This window comes from Vipera berus (assembly GCF_964194415.1).
Source record: "Vipera berus genome assembly, chromosome: 5".
Taxonomy (NCBI): Eukaryota; Metazoa; Chordata; class Lepidosauria; order Squamata; family Viperidae; genus Vipera; species Vipera berus.
In genome coordinates this window covers 71,975,803-71,991,229 of record NC_138207.1, presented here as the reverse complement: position 1 = coordinate 71,991,229, position 15,427 = coordinate 71,975,803, and the positions used below count along the sequence as shown (strand labels likewise).

At 38.1% G+C, this 15,427-nt stretch overlaps 1 protein-coding gene across 1 annotated transcript in view; it reads left to right on the top strand.

Annotated features, from left to right (window-relative positions):
- The window catches only part of DNTT (DNA nucleotidylexotransferase), a gene marked incomplete at both ends in the record, with an annotated part of 205,688 nt that extends 190,672 nt beyond the window's left edge, over positions 1-15,016 (top strand). Inside the window, one exon of the mRNA XM_081328589.1 lies at positions 14,930-15,016. Within this exon, the coding sequence (XP_081184715.1) occupies positions 14,930-15,016 (87 nt within the window). The remainder of the gene's footprint in view (positions 1-14,929) is intronic.
- Between the last annotated feature and the right edge of the window lie 411 nt (positions 15,017-15,427).

The window sequence follows — 15,427 nt, the reverse complement described above, 5'->3', positions numbered from 1 at the left end:
ATGATCTTCCTAAAGTGGCCATACAAGTATTGTGAATAACCATATAAAAAAATAAAAGAATAAAAGAGTTGAAAGGGACCTTGGAGTTCTTTTAGTCCAATCCCTTGCTCAGGCAGGAAACCCTATAATACTTCAGACAAATGGTTGTCAAATCTCGTCTTAAAACTCTTCAATGTTGGAGCACCTACAACTTCTGGAGGCAAGTTGTTTCACTGATTAATTGTTCTAACTGTCAGGAAATTTCTCCTTGTCTAGGTTGGTTCTCTCCTTGATTAGTTTCCATTCTTATCCTGCCTTCAGGGTCTTTGGAGAATAGGTTGATCCCCTCTTCTTTGTGACAGCTTCTTAGATATTGGAACACTGCTATCATATCACCCTTAGTCCTTCTTTTCATTAACTAGGTAAAAGGTAAAGGTTCCCCCGCACACACGTGCTAGTCGTTTCCGACTCTAGGGGCCGGTGCTCATCTCCGTTTCAAAGCCACCGGAGTGGTCCCTATTTTTCTACTTGCATTTTTACGTGCTTTCGAACTGCTAGGTTGGCAGAAGCTGGGACGAGTAACAGGCGCTCACTGTTACGTGGCACTCGGGATTCGACCCACCAAACTGCCGACCTTCTGATCGACAAGGTCAGCAACTTAACCCACTGAGCCACTGCGTCCCTTTTTCATTAACTAGACATACCCAATTTCTGCAACTGTTCTTCATATGTTTTAGCCTTCAGTCCCCTAATCATGTTTGTTGCTCTTCTCTGCACTCTTTCTACAGTCTCAACATCTTTTTTTACATTGTGGCAACCAAAACTGAATGCAATATTCTAAGGGTGGCCTTACCAAGGCATTATAAAATGATATTAACACTTCACATGATCTTGATTCTATCCCTCTGTTAATGCAGCCTAGACTGAGTTGGCTTTTTTGGCAGCTGCAGAACAGTGCTTATATCTAGATGATTGTCCACTAGAATTCCAAGATCCCACTCACAGTTACTACTGTTGAGCCATGTACCATCTATTCTGAAATTGCACATTTGGTTTTTTTTTTGCCTAAATGTAAAACCTTACTTTTCTGTACATTGAATTTGATTTTGTTAGATAGGGCCCAGTATTCAAGTCTGTCAAGATCCTTTTGTATCTTGAGCCTATTATCTGGAGTGTTGGGTATTCCTGCCAGCTTGGTGTTGTCTGTAAATTTGATGAGTTCCCCTTCCATCCCCTCATCCAAATCATTGATGAAGATGTTGAAGAGTACTGGACCTAAAACAGAGCCTTGGGATACCCCACTGCTCACTTCCCTCCATGTAGATGCAGTTCCATTAAGGACTACATGTTGAGCGCAGTTGGTGAACCAGTTACAAATCCATCTGGTGATGATGGATTTTTCCATTGTTTCTATATAAACAATTAGATATGGCAGTGGATATAATGGTCCTACTTTAAAGAAGGAAGAGTCTAGCTGATTCAACTTCCACTGTGTCTCTTCATTGTACTATAAGAGGAAATTCTGGTCAAAATGAGCCTTTGAAGTCTTGTCTAGACATTGAAATTGACTCCACAAGAAGACTAAAACTATATTGTGATAGGCTCTATTAATAGGATCTTGTAGGTCTGCTTTGTGTTTTAAATTTCCTTCCTTACATCACACTAAGTCAGGGAAGAGCCAGCCTAGTTCTTTTCCTATCTACTGTCCCAAAGCTTAAGCAATGGTTCTGCCCTTGCTGCTTTTGTAATGGTTTCTGACAATTTCTCTCAAGGTCATCCCCATATAGCCTCAGACCAAGTACTTCAAAGAATCTTGTCCTCAACAACATGGGAATCAATTAGAAATTCATAATTAATTAATTTGTTGAATGTTGCCATTTTAATTTCTTTTTGCATATGGTTCTTTTGCATATTTCTCTTTTCAAAATTGCAATACAATATTTTTAAATTGGGATCAACATGGAGATCCACCGTGGACCAAATGTTTTTCTTCTAAACATGCTAGAAGTACAATTGTCTTTGTTTTATTCCCAGAATAATAAAGAAAAGATAATTGCTTTGTTTTCTTACTTAAGTTGGGTTTTGACTGGGAAAGAAGACTCAATGGGTGGCCTTCATTTGTATGCACAGTTCTATAGTCAAGTGAGCAAATCTGCTTGTGCATTGGTTAAGGGATTTTCTACATGAGTTGTACTCCATTATGCAAACTGAATATAGAACTCTGACAGACAAATTAATTTACAGTTAGCATTTTTTCAAACTGAGTTCTGCATTCCCCATCTCCACATATTTATTTATTTAGCATATCATACATGGACTAGCAATATACAGTATTAACATTTCATCTAGGTTAGTAGAACCCAATAAAATATAAATGTTAGAATGAACTATGTTCAAATACCAATGTCTAGGCTAAGTATTGAAGTGCAGCATCATTTATATTTTAAAAATGAGACCAGTATATGCTGTCAGCTTACAGTTGGTCAACAATGTGATCTACAGTTTGATGCAGGACCCCATCAAGCTCCCCATAGGTTTATGAGTAAAACATGTTTAAAAAAAACATAAAACAATAAAGAAGCTACATGTAATTTGCAACCCAGGTGAAAATGATGGATCAACATGACTATTGCACAGGCTAAATGACACCTTGAAATTCCTAGGTCCTGGAATAAAAACATGTATTTGGCCTTATGGAAGGCCAATAGGGCCAGGGAACCATCTAATTCCTGGGAAAGGATGTTGAAAAGAGCATGTGCCATGACATAAAATGTTCTTTAATGAACTGTGGACTCAGATAAAATAGAAGTAAAACACAGTGTGCATATAAACCTTTTGGAAGGGAGTAAAAATTATTTGGATGGATTTACCATATTTTTTTATTAATCTGGATTTCAGGATTTCCAGAAATTTGTCCATTTACTGTTGCGGTTCATTTTAATAATGGCTCAATAAATTAGGATACCTATTCTTAAATTACATATTGCAAAAAAGCTTTCATTTTTTACATTTATACAGTTGCGTTTATTTCTGGTTGCAAAATTTATTCCATGCTAAAATGAACTAGGATGTATGATCTTGATTCATATTAGCTTAAAATGTAGTCATAATCAGAATTATTGGAATAAACCCCATGGCATACAGTGTCTCAGGATGTTTCTTAAGGGCTCATAGTTGATGGCTTATGTTCTCAAATTCCTTATTCAGAGTTTTCTATAATCTTATTTCAAAGAGTGATGGCTTTCCTTCCAATACATTTGTCATTATATTTGTTGCTGGATTTGGGATAGATTGGATTTCAGAGCAGGAACGCTACGTGCATATTGGTATGAAATAATGCTAGTTAAATATAAAATTTACATTTGCTGCGTAGTGTAATGCCTCAGGCAAATTCAATTGTTTACCCATGCAGACTGTTTTATCGAAGTGAAAAACACACAAATATATACTGTGCAATCCAGTGCACAATTGCTTTGTCCCCATTTTGATACAACACACACACAAAATCATGCTGTTATCCCATTTGCCCTTTTGGATTTTATCTTTTATTTTATTTCTGCTAGCTCTGATGACCTGCAGTTGCCCTTGATTCTTTTGCTCCCTCCCATACGTTCAGCAAAGCTCCTTTCTTGTCAGCCAATTATCCATCTACATATTTCATCTCTAATAAAAACCATAACTGCAATGCTATTGGATTTGCCCTGCCATTTAATGACCCTTTTATTATTGCATGTACTTTTCCTCTGTTTATTTCCCATTTGAAATCATTTTTAGGAGAAGCTATAACGTGTGTCCTTCAGAAAAGTTTTGGGTGCCAAGCGTGATCAGTACATATATTAGCTCTTTTTAGATGTTCTGACTAGAATTCCTTGGAGATGAGTCTCAGCCTGACTTATCACTGTTGCATAGGTTCATAATAAAGTTAATTTTATCTTGCATTCTCATGAAACACATGAAATGCCCAAAAACCTGCACAAAATTTTAAAAGGAAGCCTGAGGGCAATGACTTTGATCCCCTTTAGGTAATAGCAAATAGAGTAGTCTAGAGCAGTGTTTCTCCATCTCAGCAGCTTTAAGATTTGTGGACTATGTGGACTCCCAGAATTGCCCAGATGAAGTCCACACTTCTTAAAGTTGCTGAGAAATGCTGGGCTAGAGAGTTCGGCTGCCAGCATAGCTGATACTACTCGTGTTGGATCACTGAAGTGAAGAGATATTGCGATATACTCTTTTTTCCATATAAAGCCCCTCAATCCCATTTGAAGCCTTTGTGGCCGCAACTTTACCAACAGCTGGTGTCCTAACAGTTCTGAACAATGCTTACACGTTTCCAAAGAACATTACTGCTGTTTTTAAATGGTAGTTCTCAGACCATCTGGTAAGATTAGCTTCAATTTTAACTGCAAAGTAAAACATATGTTTACATTCTCACAATACTTGAGAATACCAGGTCATAGTTCAGGCTTCTTTGAATATATCTCTTCAAGTCACTGCGGCCATAGAATCCCTTTCAGGTCTCTGCACCTCTATCATCTGAGTCTTTAGAAGGCAATGTATAATGAAGACTGCAGGCATTTCCAAATGGAATGTTCTTTATTCTGTTCCACATCCCAGTCCCTCCCACTCAACTGGAGGCCAACCTTGGATCATCTTCACTGCAACTGTCATAAGTAACTCAGTGGTCAAGCATCTGAGTTTTCCTCACATGACTATGGGGATGCTGCAGTGGTTGTAAGTGTGAAAAATGGTCATATGTCACTTTTTTCACTGCCACTGTAACTTTGAACGGTCACCAGATGAACGAATGTAAGTCAAGGACTACCTGTACTAGGAGAGGATTAAGGATTTTGGTTCTGGCAGTCTGGAGCTCATTGCCCTTACCTGGTAAAGGGCACTTTGTGCAGCAGAGGAGACAGTGATGAATCCAAAAGTGTCAACCTACAGGTGGGATCCTTTGGTGGAATGCCATCTTTTCTGTAGCAGGTTGAATGTCACTCATGTGGACTTAGAAATCATGCATTGTCACTATCTCCATCCTGTCTCACTGGAGCTTTGGTTTGCTGGTCCTTATCACATTCAGGTACCGAGCCAGCATTTCCACTACCAGCCTTGGAAAGGCAAGTGAGAGAGCTGCTATTCTCAATCTTGGAATTGCCTACTCCATGGTTAGAGCCATGGTGGTGCGGTGGTTAGAATGCAGTATTGCAGGTTAATTCTGCTGACAGCCAACTGCCAGCAGTTTGGCAATTCAAGTCTCAGCAGCTAAAGGTTGACTCAGCTTTCCATCCTTCTGAGGTCAGTAAAATAAGGAGCCAGCTTGTTGGGGCTAATATTCTGACTCTGTAAACTGCTTAGAGAGGGCTATAAACTACTGTGAAGTGGTGTATAAGTCTAAGTGCTATTGCTATGTTAGATAGCATGGAGGCTAAAGCACAGTCTTGCAGAACCTCAGCATATAAATACCATGTAGTTGACAACTAACTGCTGAGTATCATCTGGAAGGAGCCAGATGAGGGGAGCTACTGCAAGGTTCTAAGATATTCAGAGCTTCTTTTAGCAATAGCAATAGCACTTGGACTTATATACCATTTCACAATGCTTTATAGCCCTCTCTAAGTGGTTTATAGAGTCAGCATATATTTCCTCCAACAAGTTGCATCCTCGGAAGGAGGGAAGGCTGAGTCAACCTTGAGCCAGCAAGAATTGAACTGCTGGCAGTCGGCAGAATTTGCCTGCAATACTGCATTCTGACCACTGTGTCACCATGGCTTTAGTACAGTATCCTGGCTGCAAGTTGTGAAGAAGCCCAGTCCAGAAGAATAAATGTAATGTCACTTTCCCTTCCCAGCAAGGCAATTTCAGTGCCAAAACCAGTCCAAACTCTTGATTGAAATGAAGAGACTTTCGGACTTCTCTCCAATTGATCATTTAGTGTATTTCATTCTCTAGTGAACTTCACCCCAGGCTTGTCAGTTACCACAGTACAATCTCCCTTTTTAATGTTTCTGTTCAGTATTATTCATTCTTCAGTGCTTTAGGAGATATACTGCCAAATTTTGCAGACTCAGAGGATTGAAATGGATACAAGAACCGGGGGGGGGGGGAATCCTTTCAAAGTGCTATTTTGGGAGTTGCAGGAAAGTGAATGTCAATAAAAGGAGCATTGAGATATTTGTGCAACAGGATGTGATTTGATCACTCCATCTATTCAAATGCATTTCTATGAGCTTAATTTATGTGGGCAAAAGACATAGAAAGTGCATGAATGGAATCTGTGCTCCTTGATTAATTCCCAGCTCTCCTAGGTTACTCCAGGCATCAGTGCATACCTACCTATAACTTCCAAAATTTCTATCACGACTCAGAAGGGAATATAAAATTATTCTGTGTCAGAGAGAGAAGCAGGATTGTCTTCAGGAGAAGAAGAATTTTTTTTTTTAAAAAGGAATATAAATGGAGATCTATCTCCTTTTTAACCCCCATTCCCACATATATACCTGGCCTAAACCTGGCTGTGATCTGCTGATTTTTCTGCTTTCTGCAACATGGAATTGATTTTCCTTGTAAATGGACAAAAAGGTCTACTTTTGAGGACATGAGCCTTTTCTAGAGTATGAAATAACATACAGAGTTTATTTCAAGAGGAGATCTAATAAGCTCCCATGTTTGTCTAGATGCAATAACCTTAGCAATTCTTGTAACCCACAGATTATCTTTACTTCACTTTTTCTTTTTTCTTACTTTACGTGTCTGTCTTGGTTTGGAAGCATAATGAATGCTTTCGAAACTGTGATCCAGAAGGGTAGCATTTAGCTGATGTAACATACCAATGGCTTCTGTCCAAAGTCTATAAATGGCACATACAATGAATAGGAATCATTAAATGAGAACTCTCTTATTACATTTGTTTTTCAATTTTTAGGAGAAATAAATCCAGTGTGGTAGCAGACTATCTGGGCTTTACCTTTTATTAAATATTCATTATTTAACAAGTTCCTGAATCCAGAAATACTGAACTTCTATATCTTTTTCATTTTTATATAAATTTATTTCCTGATAAATGTTTTAATTGTTGTCCAAATGGATCGTGGTAGAGAGTTACAGTAGGGAGAGGAATTAAGAAATTGGCAAGCTTGGAGTTCTTGCAGGGGAGGAAGCCTAGGAGACTCCCCCTCCCCTCCAAAAAAAAAAAATCCCTGAAGCCTTTATCTGGCTGTTCCCAAGTGAATGCAGCCAATCTGGCAAGATTCTTGTAAATAGGCAGGCAACAATAAAGAAGCAAACCTGATCAGCTTATGGTATTGTTATGGCTCCTTGTGCCTAAGATGGATAGATTTCTCTGCCTAAACTCTTCGATCCCATTTTTAAATATATAACTTGATTGTTGTGTGACTTATATGCATGAAATAATGTTCAACTGTTTTTCTTGCCAGGCTTTAGCTGAATAATTGGACTGGTGAGATGCTGAGTGTTATTATGACATTTATAGTCCTTCATTGTCTAATGTTTATTTTGCCATAACTACTGATCAATGAGATATATATGGTGTATTCTGGTGAGGAAGGAATCAAAGCACCCTTTCATTCTTAAGGGGAAACCTGAAGTTTCACATTTATGATTTAGAGGAGCTACTTAGAAGTTCCAGCAATTAATGAGAAAGCTTTATTTCGCTAAAAGTCTCACTGTCATCATTTGAAAACGTTGTTTGGATCATGCTCCTACTAATAATTTCACTGTTTTCCCATTATCTCTTATTCATTAACAAAATAATTAATGCCTGGCATATATATATTCTCATTAGTGATTGTTACCACCTGGAAGTAATAATTTACAACCAGTTGGATTATGCAGCTTTATAGACATTATGTTTTTATGAACTTCTGCTAGAAAAATTGAGTGGACCCTGTGGCTCATAAATCATACAGTCAAGGTTGTTTTAGATATTTCAACATGTTGAACTTTGCATAACCAACATTAAACCTCCCTTTTTTATATCAGAAGAAATATACCGCCCTGAGTCCCTAGGGAGAAGGGCGGTATACAAATTAAATTAATAAATAAATAAATTAATTTATTAATTTAATTTATTAATATTTCTATACCGCCCTTCTCCCGGAGGACTCAGGGCGGTGTACAGGGCAAGAATAAAACACAGAAAATGTGTACAGGGCAAGAATAAAACATAATAAAATGTCACTGAGTCCTAACCAGGTTGGGTGGGTGATATGCACATTTGGTGGTTGTCTAATCTTTTGACTTTGATGCTTTCTAAAACTGTCAACCATCCCATTGGCATATGCAGCAAAAGAAACTCCTGGGACATTATTTTACCAAGAGTATAACTTTACTGATAATTCCACATAGGCACAGGAGAAGTGAAGCCAGTTCTGAAGTTTTCTTGTATGAAGCAGTGTAGTTAAAATCTCCTTTTCTCCCCTGGGCCACCCACTGTTCATTGTCCATCAATCAATTGCAGTCAACTTGTTTTGGGAAACGATCTTTCATCCTTGGGCATCAGGACATTGCCAGGCAACAGTCGGCCCTTGCATTCCACAATTCCTTCCCTTGCAATCCAGATCTACCACCCCACCTCCCTATTTCTGTTGCCTGCTTGCAAGGGGTGTGTGTGTGTGCGCGCACGCACGCACATGCACGTGTAGTGGAGTCAAGCATGACAAAACCTTGAATTGTCCACTTCCTGATTGTAGACCTCTGTGACAACTTCCCCTGCATCCCACTAAGGCCTGCATGTCCTAAAAAAGTTAAAAAGACTAATGGGAAAACCAGGTTGAAGGCTGTCATAATACAAAAGTGTCACATATGTCAATTACAACTGTGAGCCTTGGAGGCCTTCTTACAAAATAGGTACAGGTAATCCTCAACTTACAACTGGTCCTTGCACATACAACTGTCCCAGCAACCCCATGGTCACATGATCAAAATTTGGGTGCTTGGCAACTGGGATGTACAGTATTTATAATGGTTGCAGTATCTCAGGGATGAGTAATCACCATTTATGAACTTCCTAGCGGTCCTCCGATAAGCATAGTCAGTGGGGGGGAGGAGCTGGATTTGCTTAATAACCACCTAAATCTCTTAACAATTGCAATGATTCTTGTAACAAACTTAACAACAGCTTTTGGTTGTAAATCTAGGATTACCTTCACAGCAAGATGTAGCAGTGCAGGATTTGGGAGTTAAAGGGAGTATTCTGAGATGCTGAGAGGTGTGGTGGGGATGACAACCGCTTTGCCTGCAGAACATGAAGAAAAGATGTAGTATTGTGTGTTTGTGTGTTGCGTTTGGTTTGGTGCACTTAAGGAAAATGGCGGTGTTTTTTCCTGCTGGGTGGGAGAGAAAAAAGAAGCCTACAAATCCTCCATCTGCCATCTTGAATCTGTTCTGAATTAAATCTGTTAAGAAAGAACTGTGCCCTGTGCTCGTTGCTGAAGCAGAATTCAGCTCAATCATGGGAGCAGCACAATATAAATTCTACACGGATGTTCTTTTCTGCCAACTCATAGACAGTGGGAATGCATGTTAATGCAACATGTGGAAATCAGCTGGATAGTTGTTTTTTTAATAGTGTTGCTACAGTAGTTGCATATCCATTCTTCCAAAGAGCTCGCTTAATTGGGACAGTTGGCCTTCATACTTTCCTTTGTCTGTTTTAAACTTTTATCCTGGCTCTTTGCAACTGTTTCACAGCTCATGATTATTCCATTTTCCGGGGCTCATTTCCTCTGACCTATGGATGCTTGCCTTCCTTGCTTCCTGGATTCAAACTATTTTGAATGGTAATTAACATTTGCTGACTTGATTTCTGCATCTCCAGAGCCTAGTTCAGACAGAACCCACTGATTATGTGATCCTTCTGTTTGGTGAAAATGTGGACATCTATCCTTCTCTGAACATCTATCATAAGAACATATTCCCCCCTATCCTGGGAAATGCATCCATATTTCGACACTGAACCAGTGTCTGGAAATGAATGAATGAGAAGCTTGAATAAAATGCATCCAAATCACAGATTCCCTGCTGTTGACATTGCAGTCCATGGAGCTTAATGTAAAAAAAAAAAAGCTCTTTGAGATTGATTCTCATTATAGGCACTTCATTTAATGACAGACCAAATCTCTATCTAGAATGTAACATCCATGGTAGTAATTTCCAGCCATGAACTCACAGAGATTACTGCAGTTTTAACTTGTATGTGTAATTTGAAATGGTGACTTTAAAGTAATTCGTGATGATAGCTTGTGACTTGAAAAACATTTAGAGCTGATGGGCTAAAGTTAGGCTAAAAAAATCTGCAAAACCCAATATTCTATTGAGACTTGACAGAAAAAGAAATCTGTATGAAAAAGGAGTAATGAGTAACTTTCTTGCTTGAAGGATCAATATATATATATTGTTAATTCAGTTTGAAAATGCTCTTTGTGTTCTTTAATTGGTACATTATTTTGAGTTATCTAAATTCTAGATCTACCTGAAGTAGTGATAAATGGAAATGGAAGGAAAGGATTGGAAATCTATTTGCTCTTGTCTCTTTAACTATAGAGAGTTTTGTTGTTAATACCATGTATTTCAAAGGATAATTTGGGCAGGGCAGGTTAAAAAACGATTGGTTATGAAAATGAAGTCAGACAGCAATGTCCATAGGTGTGCTTGTACGGAATGGTTCAGTCTGATAAAAACAGCATCACTCTGACATGATATAAGCCCTACTCATTTGTAACAGGCATTGTGATGTTGCAGCAGTGGAAAGCATAAACAGATGTTAATTCTGTTAAATCCGTAGAGCCTTGTAAGTCCAATGGGACAGAGACAAAGCCTATACTTGGCCTGGGTCCGGGATATCTGAGGGAACACCTGCTGCCGGCATCAAATGCCCTTCGCCCAGTGCGCTCCCACAGGGAGGGTCTGCTCAGGGTCCCGCCGGTAAGAGACTGCCGGCGGGTGACACCCAGGGATAGGGCCTTCTCGGTGGGAGCGCCTGCCCTCTGGAACCAGCTGCCGGTGGAGCTGAGAACTGCCCCCGACCTTCGATCATTCCGCCGGGGCCTGAAGACCTGGCTCTTTGAGCTCTCGGGCCCAGACTGAGGAGGAATTTTTAATTTGGGGTTCTTTTTAACTGACTACAGGGTTAATTTAATATTTTTTAATTTGGTTCTTAATTTTTGTATTTTGGATTTTTAATTCCCTGTAAACCGCCCTGAGTCCTCAGGGAATAGGGCGGTATATAAATATAACTAAATAAATAAATACTTTGTACATACATACAGTGTATACCAAGTCTATTTCTGTGGTCTCTCTGTCTCTCTGTCTCTCTCTCTCTCTCTCTCTCTCTCTCTCTCTCTCTCTCTCTCTCTCTCTCTCTCTCTCTCTCTCTCTCTCTCTCTCCCTTCTATCCAATCTACAATAATATCTATATATTGTTCCTGCTATAGCAAGGGTCCCCCAGCCCCTGGGCCCGTACTGGGCTGCGGCCCGTTGGGAACTGGGCTGTGCAAGTGGTGTGTGAGCATGTGACAGCACAAAGCTCCATTTGTGCAAGCAGCAGACACATAAATGAAACCATCCCCCCCTCTTGCCTTGCCCACCACCACTGCCAGTCCACAGAGCCAGTAAGGTTGGGAACCACTGTGATATAGGATATCTTTGTTGCTACTTCCTCTTCTATTTCTCTTCTTTTACATTAAACATGGCTATTATACTATTATTGTAATCTCTTGTAACGGGAAACAGTAATATTTCTCCATAACTTTGGCTCAGTTATTTTTGACAATATTTATTGTTACGATGGGTGGATGACAGAAGTTCCTACTCATTGGGAATTGGTAAAGCCAGAGGGTATTGGGGGGGGGGATTAAAGCTTGTTTGTAAGATAGAACACTCTGTATGTATGTTTCTGTGTGTCTTTGCATGTGTGTGTGCATGGTTCGTCTTCATGGAGGTGAACAGAAGTAATCTTCTACAAAGTGAAGTTCTAAGTTTCTAACTCTCCTAACTTTTTTTATCCTAACTTCTTCTGTGCTGGCATGGAACTATCTACCTGAATTTCTTAATGACATGGGAAGAACATTCTAGAGCTAATTTGTCAACTATGTTATACATGGGAGGTTTGGTCCAGGAAACACCTCAGTTGCTCCTGCCTTCTATTACTTGCTGCATTTTAATAAGGAAAGACTTGAGACATTCATGGATAGTAGGTGCTATGGTGTAGGATTTCAAGGGTGCTTAAATTATATACACTTTTTTAGAGATGTTATAGAACTGAATGTCATCCTTCGCAGTGAAGATGGCAAAATTGTAGAGTAAGACTGACTCAGCCATGGAAATACATTGCTCAAGAAACAAAGGCAGAGACTTCCCCAAATCTCAAATTTAGGATCTCCAGGTTTGAACTCAGAGGCACATTTCTTCCTTCTAAAACTGAAGAGACAAAAGTGAAGCTTCTGTCCATATTTTCCTTTCCGCCCCTCTTTTTTATTGCTTTTATGAAAACATATATTTTAACAAAAAAAATACATATAAAAAACAAGACATAACGTAAACAATACAATCAACAAAAATACAGAAAGAGTACTTAACCTCCGTCATTCCTAATCTTTCTAATCATATTCAGGTGACTTCCTCAAGTCCCCTCTATCTGTGTTTCATCGTAAATCATCATTAGCAAATTCTATTTCATAATTTTAAATCATATTTAATATCTATCTATATTTAATTTCTTATCATTTAACAATCATTATTTCATATTATCCTTAATACTAAACATTAAACTCTAAAACTACAACCTATAAACACTTCCAAGTCCATTTCAAACTAGTTAATATAACAATATTTCTTCAAATAGTCCTTGAATTTCTTCCAATCTTCTTCCACCGACTCTTCTCCCTGGTCACGGATTCTCCCGGTCAGCTCAGCGAGTTCCATATAGTCCATCATTTTCATCTGCCATTCTTCCACCGTTGGTATTTCTTGTGTCTTCCAATTCTTGGCTATCAAAATTCTCGCCGCTGTTGTGGCATACAGAAAGAAAGTAACATCTTTTTTGGGAATTTCTTTTACGACTATACCCAATAAGGCGGCTTCTGGTTTCTTAATAAATGTGTTTTTCAAAACTTTCTTTAATTCATTATAAATCTTTCTGTGGATCTTTCTGTATTGGTGAATTTCACCACTAGAGGCTAAGACCCAGAAAAGGTCAAATATGGAAACCAAGTGGCTGAAATATAAGGATATATTGGTAGAAGAAGGAGACCAATTTAAGATAAAAACATATGAGCAGTTGAAAGATAATGTTGATGATTGGTTTCAATATTACCAAATGAATGAAGTGTATAAAATGGATAAAAAAAGAGGTTTTCAAATAGAGAAATCCAAATTGGAAACGTTACTGTTAGATACAAAATCAAAGAATCTTTCCAAGATGTATAATTTATTGCTGGAGTGGCACACAGAAGATGAACAAGTGAAATCAGTGATGATTGATTGGGCTAATGAAGTGGGGCATAACATTATGATGGAGGACTGGGAGAGGATGTGGAAAAAGGGTATTAAGTTTACAGCATGCAATGTTTTGAAAGAAAATATGATGAAGATGGTGTATAGGTGGTATTTAACACCGGTTAAACTTGCAAAAATTTATCATACACATGATAATAAATGCTGGAAATGTAAAGCTGTAGAAGGAACCTTTTACCACATGTGGTGGACTTGCCCCATAGTAAAAGACTTCTGGGAAAAGATTTATAATGAATCTGTCCATATTTTCCTAGTCCAGTTCCATCTTTTCCTCCTTCTTTGGCAGTTTTCTAACATAGCAATAGAAGAAGCCATAAGTTATACAACCTGATCACATATTTTGAATTAAAGACAGAAACTCTCAGTTGCAACCCTGGAAGTTAAACAAAAAAGGAAACAGGCTAACTGTTCTGTAATTAATTTCTTAATTATTAATAAACATTATGAATGCGAGCAGCGCAGTGGCCTAGAGGTGGAGCTCTCACCTCACAATCAGTAGGCAGTGAGTTCAATCCTAGGTAATGGCAGATATTTTTCTCTCTGGGCGCAATGAGTTATTATTTGCTGTGAACTCCATATAGGCATCAGGAAGAGCATCCAGCCAGTAAATGCTCAGCTCCATTCAGTTGCCCCAACTCCATCCCAATGCAAGTGATTACAGCGTTGTTAAAAAAAATGAATGCATTCTTATTTCTAACTAATTAATATTATTAATGTATTCAACTTATTCAGATCTCATCTCATCTTTACACTCAGTTTAAGGATCACTGTCTACCAAGCTAAGAGATTCTTACTTGTTATTAAAAAAAATGGCAAAGATAGTGGAAAATTCTATTTTGTGTTCAGGATTTTCTTCTTGGGCAACTATTCTGGAAAACTACATTTGTAATATTAAGGATATATTTAAAAGAACAAGTTATACTTTAATATAGTACAAACTTTGAGCTTGGTGAAATTGCAATCATTTATTGATTAAAATGTTAATTAAATTCTTCACTTCATGCTTCTTGTACCTTATTGACCAGTGAAGCTATAATGAGAACTACAGAAATGGAATTCATAGTCTGAAATCATTTGCAAAACAGCCATTTTGTATTAAGTGTACTTAAAGGTCAATGAAAATATGTTACATAAATACAATATTTATGAAATAATTGATTGAGATGAAACAAGAGTTCTGCAGAGACCTAACTGATGCTGAATTTAAAATATGACATCTTAGGAGGAAAAAACCCTGTTTATTTGCTTTTCAGTAGTCAAGTACTTTGCAGAATACGAACATGTTTTTCATTTGGAATGTGACAGTCAGATTTTCAAATTTTTGCCAAGATCAACACAAATGCTAAGTACATTAATTATGGATCTAGTTGTTTCAGAAATAGTCTTCTTTTATTTAAACTGAGCTTTTTTCTTCTTCCAGAATATTTTTCTGAGTGCTGCAAATGAGGAAGAAATATTTTCACACCTGGGCTTGGATTACCTTGAACCCTGGGAAAGAAATGCCTAAAGAAATTTTAATAAGGTTACATCGTTTCATTGTTTCAAAGCAAAGTTTTACCTACCCGAAAAGCATATCTTTATTATTAGTTAGGGAGGAAGATCTTAAATACATTGGGAATATTTGTTGTAGGTGTGGATATCCTTAGAATAGTTGGCAACTGATATTTTGAAATGTTTCTTTTGTTCTAATTTCCTGCTCCTGTGACAACCACACAATCAAAAGGAAAGGATTGGCAGGAAGTCATAATGAGATTGCTAAATCATGCAGATAACATATTTTAAAATGAATGTCTGTGGAGTGACTTTCAACCTGGTACCCTCGAGATTAACTTCCAGATGCTTTAGAATTCCTGCTCTCTAAGGCATATCTGGAAGGCCCAAATAATAGAACTCTATCCTACTGCATTTTCAGCTTATT